This window comes from Bombus pyrosoma, linkage group LG12, assembly GCF_014825855.1.
Source record: "Bombus pyrosoma isolate SC7728 linkage group LG12, ASM1482585v1, whole genome shotgun sequence".
In the NCBI taxonomy this organism is placed as follows: domain Eukaryota; kingdom Metazoa; phylum Arthropoda; class Insecta; order Hymenoptera; family Apidae; genus Bombus; species Bombus pyrosoma.
In genome coordinates, this window is record NC_057781.1 from 8629361 (window position 1) to 8650602 (window position 21242).

General features: G+C 31.2%; 3 protein-coding genes across 11 annotated transcripts; 2 read left to right on the forward strand and 1 right to left on the reverse strand.

The window, feature by feature from the left end:
* The first annotated feature begins 63 nt into the window (after positions 1-63).
* On the forward strand, positions 64-2597 carry LOC122573948 (putative malate dehydrogenase 1B). The gene is given in 7 exon segments (XM_043740977.1): positions 64-219; positions 276-479; positions 559-872; positions 942-1231; positions 1318-1502; positions 1558-1756; positions 1759-2597. Coding segments are annotated over 7 exon segments (1557 nt in total). The 3' UTR covers positions 1968-2597.
* LOC122573945 (eukaryotic translation initiation factor 2 subunit 2) lies at positions 2491-7084 on the reverse strand. Of its 4 annotated transcripts, XM_043740971.1 has the most exons (8): positions 7069-7084; positions 6877-6954; positions 4839-5099; positions 4592-4748; positions 4484-4516; positions 3648-3832; positions 3276-3560; positions 2491-3190 (listed from the first exon to the last, which is right to left on the reverse strand). In XM_043740971.1, the coding sequence occupies exons 2-8, from the start codon at positions 6943-6945 to the stop codon at positions 3146-3148; spliced, it is 1035 nt and encodes a 344-aa protein (XP_043596906.1). In that variant the 5' UTR covers positions 6946-6954; positions 7069-7084; the 3' UTR covers positions 2491-3145. The 4 variants fall into 4 exon arrangements, with proteins under 4 accessions (XP_043596906.1, XP_043596908.1, XP_043596907.1 ...); XM_043740973.1 differs by lacking the exons at positions 6877-6954; positions 7069-7084 and adding an exon at positions 5680-5836; XM_043740972.1 differs by lacking the exons at positions 4484-4516; positions 7069-7084.
* On the forward strand, positions 6073-21209 carry LOC122573944 (protein spire). Of its 6 annotated transcripts, none has more exons than XM_043740966.1 (16): positions 6073-6968; positions 7861-7862; positions 9992-10317; positions 11347-11378; positions 11495-11618; positions 11702-11859; positions 12002-12220; positions 12670-12699; positions 13145-13408; positions 13530-13671; positions 16855-16988; positions 17066-17324; positions 17414-17727; positions 17863-18111; positions 18184-18470; positions 18584-21209. In XM_043740966.1, exons 3-16 carry the CDS (start codon positions 9996-9998, stop codon positions 18825-18827), a joined length of 2778 nt encoding a protein of 925 aa, XP_043596901.1. In that variant the 5' UTR covers positions 6073-6968; positions 7861-7862; positions 9992-9995; the 3' UTR covers positions 18828-21209. The 6 variants fall into 6 exon arrangements, with proteins under 6 accessions (XP_043596901.1, XP_043596900.1, XP_043596904.1 ...); XM_043740965.1 differs by lacking the exon at positions 7861-7862 and having other exon boundaries at positions 6073-6583; positions 6671-6968; XM_043740969.1 differs by lacking the exon at positions 7861-7862 and having other exon boundaries at positions 6073-6583.
* Positions 21210-21242: the final 33 nt, after the last annotated feature.

The following is a 21242-nucleotide window of genomic DNA, read 5'->3' on the forward strand; positions in this document are numbered from 1 at the left end:
TTTATTGATGGATTTTTATAAAAATTTTCGTAAAAATAGCAATTAAACGCTTTTCAATTGTTGATGTACAAAATGACAACAGATAGATGTTTGACTGTAATAGCCGGTATTTTAGAAGATTGTACTTTCAATTATATATGTTTCGTCGCTGAAAGTTTGTCTACGATATTACCGAATTTTCATTACAGAAGTATTAGTAAAAGTTCTGCAAGATGGAATGTAAGTTAATATTATTTTATTCATAAATATACTTCTTTCTGAAACTTATTTTCTAGTGCTGGTTAAAAGAAACTTGTGATCTTCATGGATGGACTCACACGAAATCTCCTCTAATATGGAGAGAAATTGGACTTAGTCGGTCTCATGTAACTTATATTGGAGGTAGTTCCCAATTTTGGGAATTGTTGCATAATTATTATGACATCAGTTTATATTTAAGCAAAGAAGAACTTGATGCATTACAAACAGACTTATTATTTGTATGAAAACATTTTATAGCAAAAATTTCTATATTATATTTAAGAGTTCATTTTTCTAAGTTAAGTTCGTTTAATAAAGGCTTGTAATATAAAGAGACAAAGAAGCAAACCTTTACAAGTACAAAAAAAATACCTTCAAATAATGATAATAGGAGCAGGAAGATCAATGTGCCCCGATCTTGTTCCTCAGTTACTAATGACAAAAGAGCTCTGGATGACTCATGGAATTGTTATTAACTTGTATGATGAACCAGGATGTTTCTTTAAACTTAGGAAAATTTTTAGAGATGCAGGAACAATAGGTGCTGGCATAAATACAGTACATATTGTGGAAAATATCCCTGATGGATTAAAAGACTGTGATATATTAATTTATCTTGACAGTTTAACACGGTAAATCTATTAATATTGTTTTTATTTATTGCTATTATGTCTACTAGTATTTACATAAGCATTTTTCAGAGAAGAATATGAAGGTACAGATAATTGGCTACAACGTAATTATAAAATTATAGCAAATTTATGTACACATATAAATGAACATGCACCTTCACATATGAAGGTAATTTTCTGTTCAATGAATCTTCCATGTTTTTACGCCAATATTATGATGGAACTTGTTACAAAATTATCAAGCACAAATATTGTAGTTGCTAGTGCTCATTATGGTTTAGAACTTATATACACATTTGTAAATTCACTTGGTCTTAATCTACGAAACTTTGGTTGTCCACCTGTTTGGGGCTTCTTGGGTTGGTTTATATATTAAAGCAGAATACCATGATATTTTCACTTATATCTTTTTGCATATATATTAAAAAATTACATTTAATTATAGGAATCAATCACTTTGTAGATGTTCACCATATGATTCAAAAATATGATGTTTATTATCCAAACAAAAGAGCTCTAAATTCGAATGAGAATATGATACTACCACTTGGAACTCAACATTCCGAACTGAGGTGGTTTTTTTACAAGATACATGATAAAAATCCTTATAAAAACTATTTGAAACGCAAGGTACATAACTTGTTGTACTTTTTTAAATAATATGAAACAGCAGGAATTTTTTTAGGCCCTTCTTCGATATCAAATGGGCACATCAGAAGATTTTCCAAAATGTAGAGCAATTTGTGATCTTTTAAAGTTATGGTACAGTAATAAAAAAAGCATCGGGGATGAAATTATATCATTAGGAATTGAATCTGATGGTAATATAAAAATAGTAAGAATTGCAAAAAATAAAATAGGGAAATTAGAAATAATTTACGTCTTTTAGGCTCATTTGGTATTCCAAAGGGATTAGTATTTTCACAACCAGTTTATTTAAAAGAATGTGAAGATGGTTCACGAGTATGGGTCCCTTTCAGAGATTTCCCAATGCCGAACATGCCAATTTCTATATTCCAAAGCCTTATAGACACTGGTATTTATGTTAAGAAAAAAATAATTGAATTAAAAAACAGTTCTGACGCAACAAAATAATACATTTTTAATCATGTACACGAATACGATTTTAGTGCTTTACATCCACTAAACTCTATCTTTATTTTTAATCACAAAATCATAATTTTATTGTATTATTTAATATACATAAATAGCACTAAATTATTCAAATTTAATATATATTCAAGTTAATCGTTATAATATACATTTGTAATCATTAAAATTGCACATCTTTTTATAACCAATGCTTTCAATAAACAAATTTGACATCAAATTAATTCAAATAAAAAATAGTTGTGACTTGCACATAAATGACTTCTAATAAACCGTAAGTCACGATAGTGTACTAGAATTAAACTTAATAAATACAAATATCTTTACAGTATTATTAATGAAATATAAGAGAAGTAATGAAGTTTCTTAAGATAGATTTATTACCTAGTAAATACAATTGAATAAATTAGCTAAGAAAGATAGCCATTGATCGCTTTAAAAAAATCACTGCATTTTATTGCAACACTTCTCATGAAAAGATATTGGGAATAATACTTTTGGCCATGCGTAATAATGTACTTGAATTTAATGTTACAATTTTCTTGTATACAGAAAATGATATAACAAATTGTTACCAGCTTAAATCTATCGTTAACAACTGGTAATCTATACCATTTTATACCTAATCGTTCTTTATACAGGATGTTGATGTCACAATGGTAGACAAATGGATAATGCATTACGTATTATCGTGTGACTGTTTTATCCTTGCTATTTAAATAATGTGTTCAATTCAATTATATGCCTTTTCGAAAATGTTTAATACGCATCGGTCATTACGAAAGGAATGAAATGCGTAAAAAAAAAATAAAATTCTATCAAATTATATAATTTTATAGATGCATTCCAGGAGGAAACAATATATTAAAGATTTTAAAATCAAAAGTAAGATAAAAATATTAAAAATAGTTGGGGAACTTGAAAAAATTTGTTCAGAAACAGTACTTTGTATAATTTCTTTTTGTCTGTTGCGAATTGATAAAAAGTGTTGTGCTGTAAATTTTACAATTATTCTTTTTTATCCTGACGATCCTCAGTTTTTATAAGTAAAAAATGAGTGTTCAGATAATAGATATAGTAAAAACTGCGTTCTGACACAAGAAATCTCTGATAATTTCAAAATTATGCTACAAAATTGATAAACATGACATATGACAAATTTTTTAGGCAGTTTTTGCTCGAATAGCAGCACGCTTTCCTGTGACGGCCTAAAATGAATAATTGGTCGTTAAGATAGTTATTAAGAGAGTTAATATCAAGAAAATTATTAATATTGAGATTAAAAATAATTACTTGGAAACCAGATTTTATGCTAGCTACTGAACATCTTGAGCCACAAGTTTCACACTGTAAGAAAAATAGTCGAGTATCTTTTTGAAGAATGGTGTCCGGAGAACGACAGGTGTGGCAGGTAACATATTCTTTAATGTATCTCCTAAGAACATTTTCTATTTGTTTCTGTTGGAAACGGCCCTTAATGATAAGTTGACTGTTTCCATCAACAGAACCACTAGTTCCTAATTCAGCGAGTAAAAAGTCCAGTAAGTGTTTTGGTTGCCTATGAAGTGTTTTACATATCTAGAATTAAAAAGTCATAAAATAAGTAATAATGAAAGGATTTACAGTTTGATAAATAAAATAAACAAGTATTATAATGCAACTGACCTCTGTAAAATTAGCAAAAGATGTCTTTTTGGTGCCTATACGTACTACTTGAGGAGGACGCATGACGAACTTCTGCTTTTTACCAGCAACCATATCAGGGTTCTTTTCTCTCATAATATTAAATACTCTTACCAGCAGTTCATCATATGTATAATCTCTATCTGAACCAACCCAACTGGTCTCTTCTATTGGTAAATATATTACACATTTAATATTTGATTGAAAATTGATGAAGACAATGAAAAATTTAATAAATAAATCCATGTCTAATTTCATTGATTGTACTATTCTTTTTTTCTGTCTTTGATTTTTAAATGAAATTTATTTACATTTATATATATGTTTGCTTATTTGATCTAGTATTAACAAAATTAGACATGTGCGTGTAAAAAATACGAACTACTGATCAATTATACAGCAGCAGATACATTCAGCTTTTAAAGGAAGAGAAAACATTATTTTAATAAATATAATTGACTCTCTATCATACTATAATTTATAGAAATAATGTTATCATAACTGAATGAAACTACCAAAATATTAGTTTAAGAGAAAACAAGTTGCAGGCACGATTCCTTGGGCACTTTGTTTCCTGTTATTTGCAATGTATATCGAAATATTCTTATTCAATATTTATTATACATTAAATTTCTAATTATCAATATTCAATACAATTTTTTTTCAAGTTGATTATCAATCAACTTTTATAAAGTATAAAAGAAATCATTTTTTATGTTTTGCATTAAAATGAGGTTTATGAAAGTGTAAATGATATATGTACTTGTGACTGTTATATGTGATATATATATATAGAAAACAGCAAACATATCCCTTACCATACTCTGCACTTCGCTCAGATTCAGTGCAGCATGTTAACAAATAATGAGTAACATAAACAACTAGTTACCCCAAATTATAATACTCTTGCAATATGTAATATTTACCATTTTCTTTATCTTCAATGTCCTTACGTTCTTCCTCAGCTACTAACTCATCAAGATCTTTTTTTTTCTTTTTCTTCTTTTTAGTTTTTGAGAAATCCATATCTAAGTCAAAGGTATCATCCACGACAACTTCCTCTGTTTGTTGCTCAACAACATCCTTTTAAAAGTAAGTAAATATGTAAACATATGAGTAAGTAAATATAATATACTGTTAATGAATATAATAATTATATATAAAGTTATCCACCTCTTTCTTTGTATCAGGCAGAGCTGCATCAAGTTCATCTAAATTAAATGCTTTTTTCTTCTTCTTTTTTTTTCTTCCAAAATTTTCTAAATCCAATGCTTCATCATCCTCAGCTGGCGTAGGAGGTTCAGGCTCCTGATTTTCTTTATCACCAGTAGCTTCCATTGCATCGCCAGTACTACCACCTTCGTTAAATGCAGCATCAAGATCAAAAGTAGTTTTCTTCTTCTTCTTCTTTTTTTTCAAAGTAGGATCAAATACCTAAGAATTTTTTTAATTCTTCAATAAATCTTTAAATATTATGTGAAATTCTATTTATATACCATATTTATAGAACACCGTAGTTTTATTAACACAACAAAATGATTATTATTTCGAACAAAAATATATTTTCATATAAAAATTTGATAAATTTGTTTAAATATATCGCATTAACCGTGCTCCGAAATATTTTATAGATTAAATATTATATTACAATAATTTAGAAGTATTAATGATCATAAAATATTGCAGTATATTGCATTATAAATATCGAATATGTTATAGCAACCAGGCTAATGGAATATGTGTCAAGAGATATTACACTAATGATAGATGTACATTCTTTCGAATACTATCCACATGGTTTTGAGGTTGGAATCTATAAAGTAGCATTATCGATATTTTATACAAGTTCTGTTACAAAATATTCATATATATGGGAACAAATTTCAGTTTTTTATTCATAGGTTTTAGTATATTTTCAAAAAATCAGAAAGTATGTCAAGATGATCATGCTCCCATGCTTTTCTAATACGACACAAACTCATCCTAAAGATATCTCTTTTATATGATTACATACCGAGTCTTCTTCAGTCATTTTGAAAGTTGTTTTAAACACTTTGGTGTTCTCGATAAAACTTATTAATTTCCTTGGCCTTTAAATACAGATCGACACCTTCATCACGCGGGTCTCAATCCTCTGGTACTACTTATACAGTGCATTCACGTCTTGTTAACGAATATTGCATCAGAAATCCGACTTTTAAGAGCAAAGTGTGATTCACACTTCTAAAAGCTTGCTGAACTACCAATTCATCCTGCACTTTGACAAACTTTTCTATTGGTCGACTTTATAGCATTGAGAGAATATACCAATGAGAGAAGACAACATAAGATACAATTTTATACACACTACATATGTATTCCATCATTATATAAAATGATGAAATACAATCTTCAAGTTATTTATTGCTTTTTCCGAAAATAAACTAAAATGATAAAAAATTTTTTAATTCTTCGCAACCAATAGGCGATAATAATAATTTGTTTACTAATTTTAATATAATTTTTTACAGGGCCCAAGTAAATCAAGGTAGATAATAGATGAAATATAATTGAAGTTTTCAGTAAAGATAAAATAACAGTTTGTGATATTATTTGAATGCATTCGATTTATCCATGTGTTCTGTACTTACTTTATAATATTGCACTTGGCAACTCATGTATATATACATAAATCACATAGATATAGATATAGTAAAAGTACAGGTTATGGATCGGATGGTAGCGATTCAGTAGTTTCAGTCACGTTACGTTTCAGCCTGTATTGCAATATTTAACCATCAGTGATCACTAGTTTAAATGTTATAATGAGTTTCAAGTCAATTTCTTTTTATTGTAATTAAATTCACTGAAAGTGTACTATATGTTGAGACTCTGACAAGCTGAAAATTCCGCAACATATAAAAACCTACATACTGCCGGTATTCTTATAACTTATAGTAGTATCGAACAAAGGATACGCATATATATATACATTGAATGTTTCATTTAATCCCACAATGTTGAAGGAAACGTTTCGTTGCAACGATAAATCGAGGAAATATCATGCCTGTATAAACAAAATATCATGTCGAGTCTCGATTGTCAATATACTCCAGGAAAATTAATATGACCGATGTTAAAAGTCACAAGAGGAAAGTTCAATGTGAAAGGTTGTTTGTGCGTAAAACAATCTTTTTACCTAATCGAAAAAGTGATGCAAAAAGTCTCATACCAGTGATGAATAGAATAGTGATAGCTGTAGTGAAAAATCTCGAAACGTGTCTTGCGTCATAACTTGCATGTCAACCACCTAAATAATCAAAAGTACGTATTACATTTCACTATTAACATTTTTCAATGATCCTTATTATTATTCGATTTGTTCATAATACGTATTTCGCGTAATAACATATATCTTACATACTGTGGATTTGTATATATTCTGTCACTTATACATTCCAAAATATATAGGTATTGATGAATGATACTCGTGATTTACAATTTACAAGGTGATACTGCAATGCGAACTTTATTAGGAATATAAATTAGTTATAGGAAGATTTAAAACTTTGACAAAGGATACTATAGATAGGTGTTCAATTCCATTATTTATATCTTTCTGTAACTTCATTAAAAATAGTCAATAATTGTTCTATTTGTTAATTGTTTTTATCCTTAATATATATTATCATGAGTGAAATTTAATTTCATGTGAATCTTATTTTAATATTATCGTTCCGCAATAATATCAATGCAAGAAGCTACCATTCGTTTGATATTAAATAATAATAAAATATTTAATTACATTTAATTGTTTGATTTTATTGGCCTTTAAAATAAAATAAATCTTTTGTAGTGATATCTCAACTTAAAATTAAGGAATCAAACTTTGAAATATTAATAAAGCCATATAAATCATTTTGTCAAATACATAAACAATTTTTGCGATATTTTGTATATATAATATCTTAAACATATGTAGCATAAATATAAATAGTTCATCTAACTAAATTATTTTGCAGAACTTTTCTTTTATCGATCGTGTTTGCATGTAAAATATTGATTAATACTAGGACTACTAGAGTAGTCAAAATTATCAATTCCTAGTTTGTCACAGAAATTTATATATTGATAAATAATAATATATTGATAAAGATTTCTTCGTTCTCTTAAGAAATTATTTGATATAAAAATAGCATATTCTAAGAAAAAGCAGAAGTATACATGTAGTTTTTTTTATGCATTTAGTCTTAAACTTGTATATACAGTAATGCATGAGTGGATCGCATGTAATTTGTAACTAGTAATTTGAAAGTACTATATACACATCTGTGTGTAAAATTTATTGGAACGTTTCGGTAATGTAATCTTAAATGATACGAAAATCAATTGGCAATTAAGTATATATCAAGTTTATACATATGTATTGAGGAGTTTAAAAATAAGGTCAAGAAAAAAGAAGATTAGATCGAACTATTATCTGGAATTATTCATGTCAATGTCATTTTTTAATTCAATTTGTCAAGGATGAATTTTTCACGGAAATGTTGCGCAATGATTTTGATCAGTAAAATGGGCGTATGCAACACATATTGCGATATTGTATATTGAGAATCATTAAGCTATGCTGTAGTTGCAATGGTCGATTTACGCGAACTAACATTTTAAGTTCTAACGAAAGAAACATCTGAAAATCGAAATACACTTATAAGAATATTCCATTAATTTGGACAATACGACGTATATGTTGCGATTTTACATATCGCGATAGTACATCGCGATATGCGATCATATAGGCATCTTCGTACGTCTTATATTTTTCGGAAAATTCGTAGCGGAAGTTAAGAAAAATCTAACTACAATTATACCTTTTACCATCTATTACATCACGAATATTTTCGGCAATCAATTTCTTCAAGTACAAACTTCTTTTGCAAACTTCTAGAGTACTTAATATTTTGCCTATTGATATTTTTTGAATAAGTTTTGTAAAGATCACTAAAAATAATACTCAATAAGATTATACTACATATGTATGTATGTATATTTGGCGAATAAAACAGATGCAGATGAATATTTCAGCTACGATTCAAAATTTCTTGGATATATATATTCAATATTATCTCAGTGAAAAATATTAATCTGTTCTTTTAACGAATTTTCCATGTTTCTCTTTAATTCTTCTCAGTATCAAATTAAGAGAAATATTTGTACGAACGTTCTATTATTTGATAAATATTTTTCTATTATTTATTATCTAATATTATTCAATATATTTAATAGTAAAATCGCACGCTCCTATCATTAAAGATATAATCCTTGCAAATCGTACTGTTACAAAGATGTCGCACTGCACTGTGTTCACAGTACATTATAGCTTCACGAGTATGTCGTCACTGCATGCGTGATGACAACTGGTCGTAAATGTTTATCTGCTTCTATATAGCTCTTAAGAACAGAAAGATATTTAGTCAAGTTTGTTCTCACATAATTTGAAGAACGTATTCGAGTCGGATCCATGGTTGTGATTAAAGTGAGTTTTAATTGATTCGAATAATTGTGGAACTATGTACTTATAAACAATTAATATTTAATTTGACTAAAAAAGACGAAGAAAGTATTTTAACAAAAATAATTTTATGTATATTTGGACTGAAAAGATAGTAATAAAATATCAATGCGTAATTCTTCTGTAGTTGAATTTTGTGTTGTAAGTGCCGCATTATGTAATTATTAATGTATAACACATAAATTTTAGACGAAATATATATTTTTTAATTTATACTTAATATTACACTTAATAATTAGTATATAATATATATTTTATGTATAATAAAAGTTTTTTATTTATATTTGAACTTTACATACATATATATGTTATGATTCTCATTAATTTTTTCAATGATTTTATCCTTGAACATATCCTTAATCTTTAAGTAACTTTATGATTATCATCATTGTTTTATGCTGTTCTTATCAAAATTATTAATATGTATATCGCGCAAAACAACGACAATTCGAACTTAGCGCTCATACAGTCGTGTGAATGTTGTATTCGAGTACATGGTATTTAAATGTCCACTATGTAACAATAGTGTATACTGCTATTATCTGATTGTTATGTTAATAACAGGTGCTCATATTTATTATTATCATAAAGAGAAGCTGAGTATTTACATCAAATTAACACAACTGATAAAACGATTATCTACTAACGTAATGGGTCTAGGTTTAAATCTTAAACTCGTGGATGAACTTTGATCGCGTATCCGAATCGCTTCGCTTCTGGTTTGAATTGTAAAATTATATAAGCTTATCTAACAGGAGATTCTTCGGTGAAATTACAGAAAAATGACGACGCACAAAGGGATTTCCACGTCGTGTGAGGACGGTCTCGATGTCTCCGATAATGAGAGAAAAGCGAACGAGAATAAAGAAGAGGAGACACCGATGAAAAGGTCGAGCTGCAAACTCGACGCGAACGGTCGACTAAACCTTAAAGATATTCTACTGTCTTTCAATGGACCGATCAGCCAAGAGCAAGCATGGGCCTTGTGTTATCAAACCGCCAAGTCATTGTCGCGTTTGTCAGAAAACAATTTCTACGAACTTTCGGAGTTATCACAGATCGTCCTTCACAAGGATGGCGATGTTTGGCTTGGCGATCTAATCGGTGAGCTGATATAATCTTTTGGTTTCTGCAAAGAAACACTCAACTATCTTTTATCGTGGAATATCTTATCGATGTATTGTTTTATAATCAATAACAGAAAAGATATAGAATGAAGATACGATATATATATATATGTAAATTAATTCAAATCGATAAAAATGATAGTGAACATGGAATACATTATGTAGTAATTCCTCATACAATATGTTGTTTAATATATATATAATATAATATATAGTTGTATAATATATATATATATATATATATATATTACACACGTTAACTATAATATAATAATTATTGCCTAATAATTGTGTTTCTACTAATTATTGTACGTCCACATCGTAGGAAAGGGTTGCACCAAGGTTCACTGTACTGCCGAATGTAGTTGCAATATAGTCGTCGCACTATATGTCTATGTATAATTGTTGTATAGTTGGCATATTGTACGATTTATAGTATAAGTATCATACAATTATTATATAGTCATGTGCTATAAATTATAATATGACATATGTATATAGTATGGTATGTAGTACATAATCTTTTGTTATACATATAGCATTCTTTTGTACAGTTATGTGTATAGTAATATATTTAAGTACAATATGTACCTATAGATATTAGTTATGTTAATGTAATATAATATTTTAGTATATATTATAATATACCAATAGAGGGTAAGTAATCGTATAGTAAATTATACAGTACACGTTTACAAACGCTTGTAATTCAAAATATTTCAAATGTTACATAATTTCTAATATTCGTTTGTAAATCAAGTGCAAAATTTACAAATGACTCAGGGTGTTTGTATCGTTTGTAGGCTGATTAGCAATACTAATTAATTGTGTCTGTGAGCAGTTTTCTCGATAAGACTATTAATATACGTGATCGCACAAAAAGAGGCGATCGAAAGTTATTGAACTTCGTGTGGAAATAATTAATCATCATTTCTGATCATGTACAAAGCATTTTATAATTTTGGAATCCATTTTTTTTATCTATTTCCTGATGTGTTTGTTACAGAATCGGAAAAACCACGCGTATCCGAGAAAAAGGTAAGAAATTTTAAATAATATTTTTTAATGAAAAAGCTATGATATTTTATATTATTTCGTTAATATAAAATATATATAATATATATAAAATAAAAATATATTTTCATTTTTTGCAGGCAATGTTCTCACTAGGCATGATGATATTCAAAACGCTTGATTTCGGCCTAGATGAACAAGAAGAAAGGCCTTTATCACCGGATTTAGAAGCTCTTATAACATTAATGACAAGTGCCGATCAAGGTACAATTAATTTATAAAAAATAAAATTCAGTAGAAACATACACAGGAGACATGTAAAATTAATTATATTTCTTGTTGCCCAGAAATTGAAGGAGAAACGGAAGAACGTCCGCAGGAAACGGACGATGAAGGTATTGAACGTGACTCCAGTGATGCCGATGTAGATGAAATTTCATCGCAAAAAAGTAACGATATGTATGAGGAAAGATCATTGGTGTATTCATTAAAAAATGTAATGCAAGTAAGTAAAATAAGCAAATATATTTTTTATTTACTTTATCACATATATGCAAATAATATATATGATATAAAGATAATGTAAACAAAAATTCGAAGTTTGTATAATAAACTTTACGAAAATATATAAACAAATGTATATATAGTTATGTACCAGGCACATGCAAACTTCTATGGAATCTGCTGAAATTCATTATAAGGCTGTAATACGGGCATTGGTAGCAGAGGCTTTGGAACTGTCGCATTTTTTGGATACAGTAGCGGCTGATAAAGTACATGCTAGTCAAAGGGAATCTGTTACTGATGGCAATAAGCAAACCTCGATGTCTGTTCAAAACCTTGATACGTTAGATTTTATTGATTGGGTAAGATTTCACAATGGATTAACCACGAAAAATATATTATATGATTCATGTTGCGGGCTTATGTAAATATAGCATTGTTTCTTGTTTTACGAAATTGAGATAGAGTGTTTCGGAACCACAGATACGAATTTCACGTGTTAAAAGTAGTCTCTAAAAATATTTTTGCTGTACTGTAATACAGAAACATCTTGTTAATAATATCTATGTATATCGTATATCAAGTTCGTTCGATGTTTCTTGATATTTCCTTAACAAGAATGAGTAAATTTTAAAATATAATAAAATAATGAAATAGTCGCATTTAAATTGTGTTATAAAACCACGCATAAGTACGTGCTATAACTCGCGTAAAATAGAACAGTTGACATTGTTGTGTCGCATAAAGTTATTTGTCACTTTGCAGAGATAAGATATTTGAGATTTATTGACTTGATTCTCTATCGTTATAGACTGACATTAGGATTTGGAGGGCTATACAAGTACGTGATTGCTAATAATACTTGCGCATGTGAAAGCGATATGTTAGAGCGATATGTTATGTACTTAATTATTGAGCATGTAGCATGATTAGTCTCGCTATTATCAAGCATTGTTTTCTACATAGTTAGAACAATATTATCAGTCATTATATTTTAAATGCATGTGCTGATTTGATTTCAAATTTATCTATGCAAAATATTTCAGAAGTTAGTCAATTTTAATGTTTCTACTCTATTTTACAAATTCAAGTATGAAATGGCTTTTTGAATACTCTGTGTTATATAAGTAGCATCGGTAACATATAATATATTTATAAGTAAAAACAACAAAAGAATACATAGTAAAGTTTAGAAAAAATGTTCATCTAATATATATGTATGTTCTCTTTTTAAAGCTTCAATTGCATTTACGAGATCGGAAGAATTAAAATAACTATTTTAATAGGCAAGATTTTGGGTGCAAGTTATCCAGGAATTAAGGAAAGGTGTAAAGCTAAAAAAAGTGGAAGCTAATTTGGGTTCAAAGAATACTACACGTGGACGTGGAAAGGGAGCTGAGTTTGAATTAACTCCGTATGAAATTTTGATGGACGACATACGAAAAAGGAGGTATCGTTTGAGGAAGACACCATCCCCGACGCCACATTTGCGAAAAGACGCGCATGCTGTTATTCTTGAATTTATTCGAAGTAGACCGCCTTTAAAAAAGGTAACATGCTATTAAAAACGATGCTTTATTCAAACTTCGTTAATGAGATTCCAATATAAAAATGGTAAAAATTGCAGTTTTTTAAAGTTTTACTAGATTTTAGAGATATAATTTTATACAGGCATCTGAAAGACAGCTGCCACCCCTGCAAAAGGAATGGACTCTCCGGGAATTACTTATGGAAAGTATAAAGAAGCCGCCAAATTTAAGGTCGTCGCGCAATAGATACGTTCCTAAGACCGAAAGAATATCTCTTCAGAGTGGTAAGTTGTATTTCATATTTACATACACAACGATAACTTTGTGCATGTCATACTGCTTTATAAAATATATTTTCTCTGTTCGTGTACAATTATATAATAAATTCATGAAACCAACGCATTCAGTTCATATTTCGTTCACCAATAATTACATATCAATGACATTACATATCAATCAATCGTACTGGTTATTGGTTTTTGTGGTACCTCAATAAATCTTCGCTGAACGAGCTGAAAATGAGCGAAAATTTCAAAATGTGTGGTGATATATTTTTTCTGCCTAGAATGATGATTAAAACTAAGAACCACAATACATATTGTCCTCTTTCAATTTCTAAATAAAATGTTTAACTTCATTCCTCGTATAGAAAATAGATAATAGTATGTAGTCTTTGAAGTAAACAACTTTCGTATTCCTGTAGGAGCATGCATAAAGAGAACTATGCTTTTATATCGATCATAAGCAGAAACATTTTAACCGAGTTGCATCAATACCGTTGCATCCGTATGCTTGGTATTTTATGGACCAACATGGTGTGCATACACAGCCACGCGTTGCACACGTGCGATTACATTTTTATAGAAATATATTCAACCGAGAATACACATGCGCGAGGGGATGAGCGCGAGCGCAGTGCCCATACAGGGTCGCACATCTCTCAGCCTTAACATACTCTTGCGGGATAGGATTTGACAATTGCACCGCAGTGCGGCCAGGGCAGTGGTATCTGTGTCTTCATTTTTTTCCAATAATAATAATCATAATAATAGCAACAATAATGATAATCATTTAATGTTCGTATCCCAATTCTTGAGAGTAGAATTTGACAACTCGAACGCAGTGCGACCAGTACAGTGGTATCTGTGTCTTCACATTTTTTTCCAATAATAATAATAATAATACAAAATAATAATGATAATCATTTAATGCTCGTATCCCAACGATACTTTGATATTTCGATATATGTATTATTAAATATTCTCTAAATTAAACACATTGGCTACTTTGCAATAAAGAGACCAGTGTAATCGTTTTGGTCAACAGAATATTAGGAAGATAATAATTTTCGTGTTTAGTCATTGTCCGTTGGGGGTGGTACGGATCGTGACGAATATTTTTTATCGCAATAGAGAAGGGTCGATCTATATGAATCATGATTCGCGACGGTAGGCCGGCTTAAAGCATCGCAAGCCCCAGACCGTTCGTGCGATCAATAACCGAAAGCGCACAAGGGGGCGAGAGCTGACGTCGCCCGAAACGTCATCGTACAACGCGACCGCTAAATCTTTGCTTGATTTCTCGCGTGTCGCTCGCTCGTACTGTTGGCCTCGTTCATTGGTTTCCTCGCTTCATCCGCATTTCCTTGTTTCTTGTTCTGTCTCGTTCGCGCGTTTCCGGGGAAAAAGTAAAAGGTGCAGCTCGAGCGTGAAATTCAATCGGGTTGCGTCTAAACGTGTACGAGTAAGTCAAGTGCAAAGGAGGATAGGCACACTAACGAGCACGTGTGCTTGATGTACAGTCCCTACCAGTGGATCTGCAAGCATCACGGTGGGCCAAGGATTTGACAGGATGGATAAAACGAACAGATGAACAAGGAGAACAGCTTGGACGCTGGTAATCCAATATTTCTGATTGTTTATTGAACGAAGAGAAACAATGGATTTATGAGATCTTAACTGGAACGTTTCAAATTGATGAACGTCTTGATTCACAGGCCGTGAGATCGTCAAGTCGAGCCAAAAGATTGTAGAAGAATCAACAGAACTAGTAACTTCCGGTTGGACGTCGCGATCGTCGCAAGTAGAGCCATTGTAAAGAATTATGTTGACACGCAGTATGTTCGGTTTAAATACGCACAGCCATTTTGTTACTAAACTGTTTAATATGCAAAACACGTTTAAAATCATTAATAATCCTTCTGGAGTGAATACTTCGTTTAATTCTGCAATCCTTTTAATCCTGTACTGGGGAAAAAATAAGTAAAGGTAGAGAAAAGTATAATTTTAACAATATAATATCCGCTTTAAACAAATTTAGACCTGCAACTAAATAATCTTGGCCTTTCTATATTAAAAGACTATCAGAAAGTGTAAATAAAAAGAAAGCGTCAGTTGTTAGAAATAGTAGACAAAAATGGAGGAAAACATCGAGGAATGTAGTATTCCACTCTAATATTCTAGAATTCAAATCACGATACTTTGTTTGATGTGGGATTGTTTGGATCACTGTTTATGTTGAAATATTAAAGCACTGCTTACCATACATGAGACAGGCCAGAATGAGGAAGATTAAACCGGACATACTGTATATATTAGCAGAAGAAAAGAGTAAATATAGAAAAGAGGAATAATATTACCGATCGTAGGCGGTGAGTCCCGCATGATAGTCCTGGGTGAAGTTCCACCGTCGCAACCGGAGCAGGAACAGGAACCCGCGCAGGATGTGGCGGCACAGTGGTTGCAGACAGAGAATCAGACGAATGCCGCGGTCACGACTACAGTTGGCTCGGTTACGACTAACGTACCGACTACCGCGAGTCGGAACAGAACGAACGTACCACCGGTTCCGCAGCCGAGGCAGAGAATCGGCAAGCCAGAAATTAGGGTTCCGGGAAACAGGAATCGTAAGTCGCGTAGAAGGCGCATTACGGTCGCAGGTAATCATACCATTCATCTTTTTTTCGGCCAGTAACATAACAACGGGTAACATATATAGAAATGTTTTTGGGCTGCAAACAATGAATTCATTTTAGCTATATTTCAATTGATGCAACAGTTACTTAAAACAAGTTTCACGGATAATAATAACTTGCATAATAACATAATACTTGAAATGTAGCGATCAGAGTTTATTATGAACATTGATCTCAGTTTTATTGAATTATAGGAGCATTAGTTATTTCTGATACTGAAAGATCTAAGATATTTTTCTCTCTTATAAATATTTCCATGTAATTTTAATGAGTGTATTTATAATCTTATGCGTCCGCGCAGGAGGCAATTATGTATGTATTTAGGATTTACTGAGGTACCACAACTTTGTGAATATTTAACCATATTTTTTTTTGTACAAATTTTACGGTCACGTGTCATGTTCATTGGTCATCAACATATACGCAACTATTCTTCCGATAACAATGTCTGATGTATATTTTGGGCTCCATCTCTATGAATGACGTTTTTTAGATCAAATCCAAAGTACTGCTGATATCAAGGATAGTGAATCACCTACAGTACCGAAGCCTCCTCGAAGGGATTTGGACAACACGAATTCTACGACAAATAAAAGAAAAGTAATACCTGTAGATTTTGATTTAAAGGTAGATTATAATTTTTCATTTCTTGTATCTTCGTTTCCAATTCTTTTTACTTAAATTAGTATATATTTTGAAAATAGCTCGATGCAGAAGACGAAGATGATGACGAAGATTACAACGATGAATTGGCAGTAACAAGATTTGAAGAAGAGGATGAAGGATCAAATTACTGGCAACTAAAAGAAGATTACACATTTGTAGATAGGGGTAATGCTCGCAGTAGGCATAAAGATCAAAGGGATGACGACGAAGCAAGTTCTGCTAATCCTTGGCGAAAAACTGGTGGTTTACGTTTGACGAGGAATGAATATCATCGATTTTGTGATGCACAACTTGAATGTAATTATCGCAACTATTACGTGTTTTAATTCATAATGAATGAAATCGGATATTGGAAAATATATATATTCAAATTTAATTACTTTTAGCATATGATCTCGCAACACAGTGTCCATCTAGAAGAGCGTCGGCTCGAAAACACGCAGCAAGACGTAGTATAGCACTTACAGCGTTAACTGGTACCACGTCTCTTCCTCACTCAAGGCCACAGAGTCGTACTCAATGTACAGGTGCAACAGAGTCGTCGTTAAGTCAAGGTCCGAGTCCCAATATCAGCGTAAACCCTAGTCCGAGTTTGAGTCCTCAGCCGAGAGCAAGACAACCACGACGATCGCAAACCATTGTCGAAGGTACAAAGGATAGAGAAGATCAAAATGAAGACTGGCAAGATGATAAAGGACAGGTATTATGTTACAGAAATCAGTCTACTATTGGAACAATATATTTCAAGAATAAAGAAACCGTCGTTTATATAAAATACATTTTAGAAATTTTACTGAACGTAAATTGTTTAATAACAAATAAATTTTTTTTATAGAAGCCTACATTAGGTGACATGTTCCTGGATGAAAGACTTTCTTTAACCTTAGAAGAGATTGTGCATATTCGTAGTGTATTAACTAAAGCAGAACTGGAATCTCTGCCCGTAGAAGGTCGCGTAAAGGAAGATGTAGAAAAGAGGCGCGTTTGTTTCCTCTGCCTAAAAACGAGGTTCGGACTGTTAGGACCATGGGGGCAACGTTGTCGCTTATGTGAGAGGACAGTATGTGTAAAATGTTATTCCAAAGTAAGTTACCGAGATTTTTGTTAATTTAGTCTTAATTAATAAATTTCGATTAAAATATTACTCTTGTTATAGATGCGAATTCCAACAGAACATTTCGCCCACGTTCCAGTAGTTTTATTATCCCCTGGTCTTCTTCTTTCTCCATCATCTTCAGAACCAGATACTAGCAAAAGTTCATGGCTAAGAGGCACTGGCGCAGCTGGATCTGCACCGGCATCACCGGCTTCTAGACGCAAGGATTCATCATTAAGAAGCGTGACACCTTCATCTACGCCTACTACTACACCTGTTTTGATACTTACACCGACTTCCACACCGCCTTCCCATGCTCGTCGCGAAACAGAGAATCAAGATAAAAGGTTTACATTTTACTTGCGGTTTTTACTTTAAAAATGTTTGCTCTTTATGTTAACATTAGAGATACCTATCTTTCATAATTTGCTATTTTCCATAACACAATTTGATCATACAGGAGTTATAAAAGCACTGGCAGTCCAGCCAATGTGCCATCACTGAAGGCATTCTCCAGTTTCACTAGTCAAAGCTCGGAACAACGATTGGCCGCGGAAAGATTGAGAGGCGTCTCTATGGTAGTCTGTCATGACTGCCGCATTATGGTGATACAGATAATTAAGAGTTCAAGAACAACACGAGCTACGATACGTAACAATGTCATTTCGCGACTTACCTTGAACCTTTCGCCAGCCTATGTTTGAATTTTCTCTGAAAAAACGAAGTTCCATGCACGAGATTTCTGTTGGATACAATGGCGCATCTCATTTTCTATTTAACTAATGCGTAACATGCTATTTATGCCAATAAGTGAGGCACGTAGATTAGATTTCTTCTTCTTGTACCGGTGTCTTCTTGTGCTCCTTATGCCATTAATCTCCTATGAGTAGTCATGGATATCTCTAAAAGAACGAGCCCATCAGATGCTACATATTGTGATTGCTTTACACGAGATTCAGTACTCAGTACTGTATTGGTTCTAAAATTTATCATTTGATAGTGATGGAATTATTCTATTATTGTCATGTAACTTCGTTTCGAGAAATGAAGTTCTTTCTAAATAAGTTTGTTCATTCTTTTTATGTAGGAACATATTAAACAAAGTAAGTGATTATTCATACAAACTGATTAAAAATTTTGTTTAGAATCTATAAAGTACGATTTTTTAAATTAAAGTATACAAAGGAAATTAAATCTATGATATATTTTAGCATGGGTGGTGGAATTTAGGAAGGATGAGTCTAGTATGAAATCGGCACAGAGTGGCATTTAATATAGTCTACGTACCTACATTCAGGCTTACATCTAAGTAGATCGTTAATGCATGCAAATTTGAAAATGATACGATTAGAGTCAAGTATTTAATTACGACGGCTAAGGTTCCGTTTGGTTTTCAATAACGGTGAACTATTTTTCGCTTCCCATTTCAATAATTACTAATAATAATAACTGTATTAATAAAAAATGATAACAAGCTATTGTGCGATTGCATTGCGCATTATGTGCGTTCTCAGTTCATAAAAACTGAGAATCCATGTTTAACCCGATCAGTTATCTCGGGATTTTGAGAATGTGTACATATATGTTCCTTTTGCTCCCACATTGTTGTGAACACTAAATCTAAAAATAATATCACATTTACCGTAAAATTTAGTTGAGAGAAAGAAAATTATCATAAGCGAAAATCAGCGAAGAAAAAGTAAAAATGTTGAGATATTAAATGTAATCTACGTATATGTGCCAGAAACATTGTTTCGCGCAATAGTGATCGAATTATGATTAATTCTGATCTATCAAGCTGTGCGATAGTTTCGATTATGCGGCTACTAATACGAATCATTGAAAAATTCTAATTTTCTTCATTATTCCATTCACTAATGTATTCATGTAACACATAGTTCTTGCGCGATTATAGATTTTATATTTCATATATTGATGATGATTGTGTTTGAAATTCCAAGTGTCTACTTTTGTCAGTAATTTTTGTTAATAATCTAATTAAGGCGAGAGGTACGCATACATAAGCACACACATATTATAAACTAGCGAGAGAATCAAATACTCTGACAACCCCGAAGGAAAAGAATGTTATTTTTTTGCGTCCGCGTGACATTAGTTTATTTTAAGAGAATATATTTAATTCGTAGAGTGAGTCAAAGTCGGAGCACAATTGTACTATAAGTCCGTTTTAATGGAATTCATTAATTTAAATTCTTTTGTATGACGTTTGTGATATTAATTTATTGCTTTCTATGTCTACTATTTATTATATTTATTTAATTCTGCGAATTAATTAGTAGCTGTGTTCCTTTATAATTGTATATATAATTATACACGTATATGGTATATATTTCATATGAACATGCTGTGCAATTTTCATATTTTGTTGCGTATTGTTATTCGTTGAAATATTTTTTTATTTATATTATTTATATTTATATTATTATTGGTATCAAAACTATGAAGTTTACATTTTCGTTTGTGTTTTAATCTCACGTAAATTAATTATATTGCGACACAAGTTAATAAGCAGAGAAGAGAAAATGAATTTAAAAAATAAAAGAAGAAAATAGTGGCTCTTGTTACAGCCACGTTTATAGAAAATTAGTACAATTAAGTGGCTGTTCGCTTGCACTGGTTAAAGGTGTGCTATTAATGAGGAAATGTACAAATGTAAACCTATGATGGTTCAGAGTACAAACAAAGAATGCGAATTGCACTATGATGATTAAAATGCTGGTACAACGTCTGGCACTGGGTTATATACATAAAAACAGCGTGGTTATAAATTTATTCATACGTGTAAAGTGCATTGGTGAATTTTACAAACTGGTGAATTAGTTTGATTGAGGATGAAGTTTATTTATTTTTTTAATCACACAAGTACTTAGATTTCCCAATAATTTCCAAGCAAAAATCAAAATAAATATAGTTCGTATAGTACTTCAAAAAAAGCAATGTACAATAAACAGATTTTTTCGAAGACCATGTAAAAAAACACCACGACACTTTATGAACAATACGAACATAAAATTCTATTTGTAGAAAATTATTACAATAAAACTAAGCTGAGAAAAACTGCTAAATAACAGAGTCACAATGGTATGACATTATAAGAC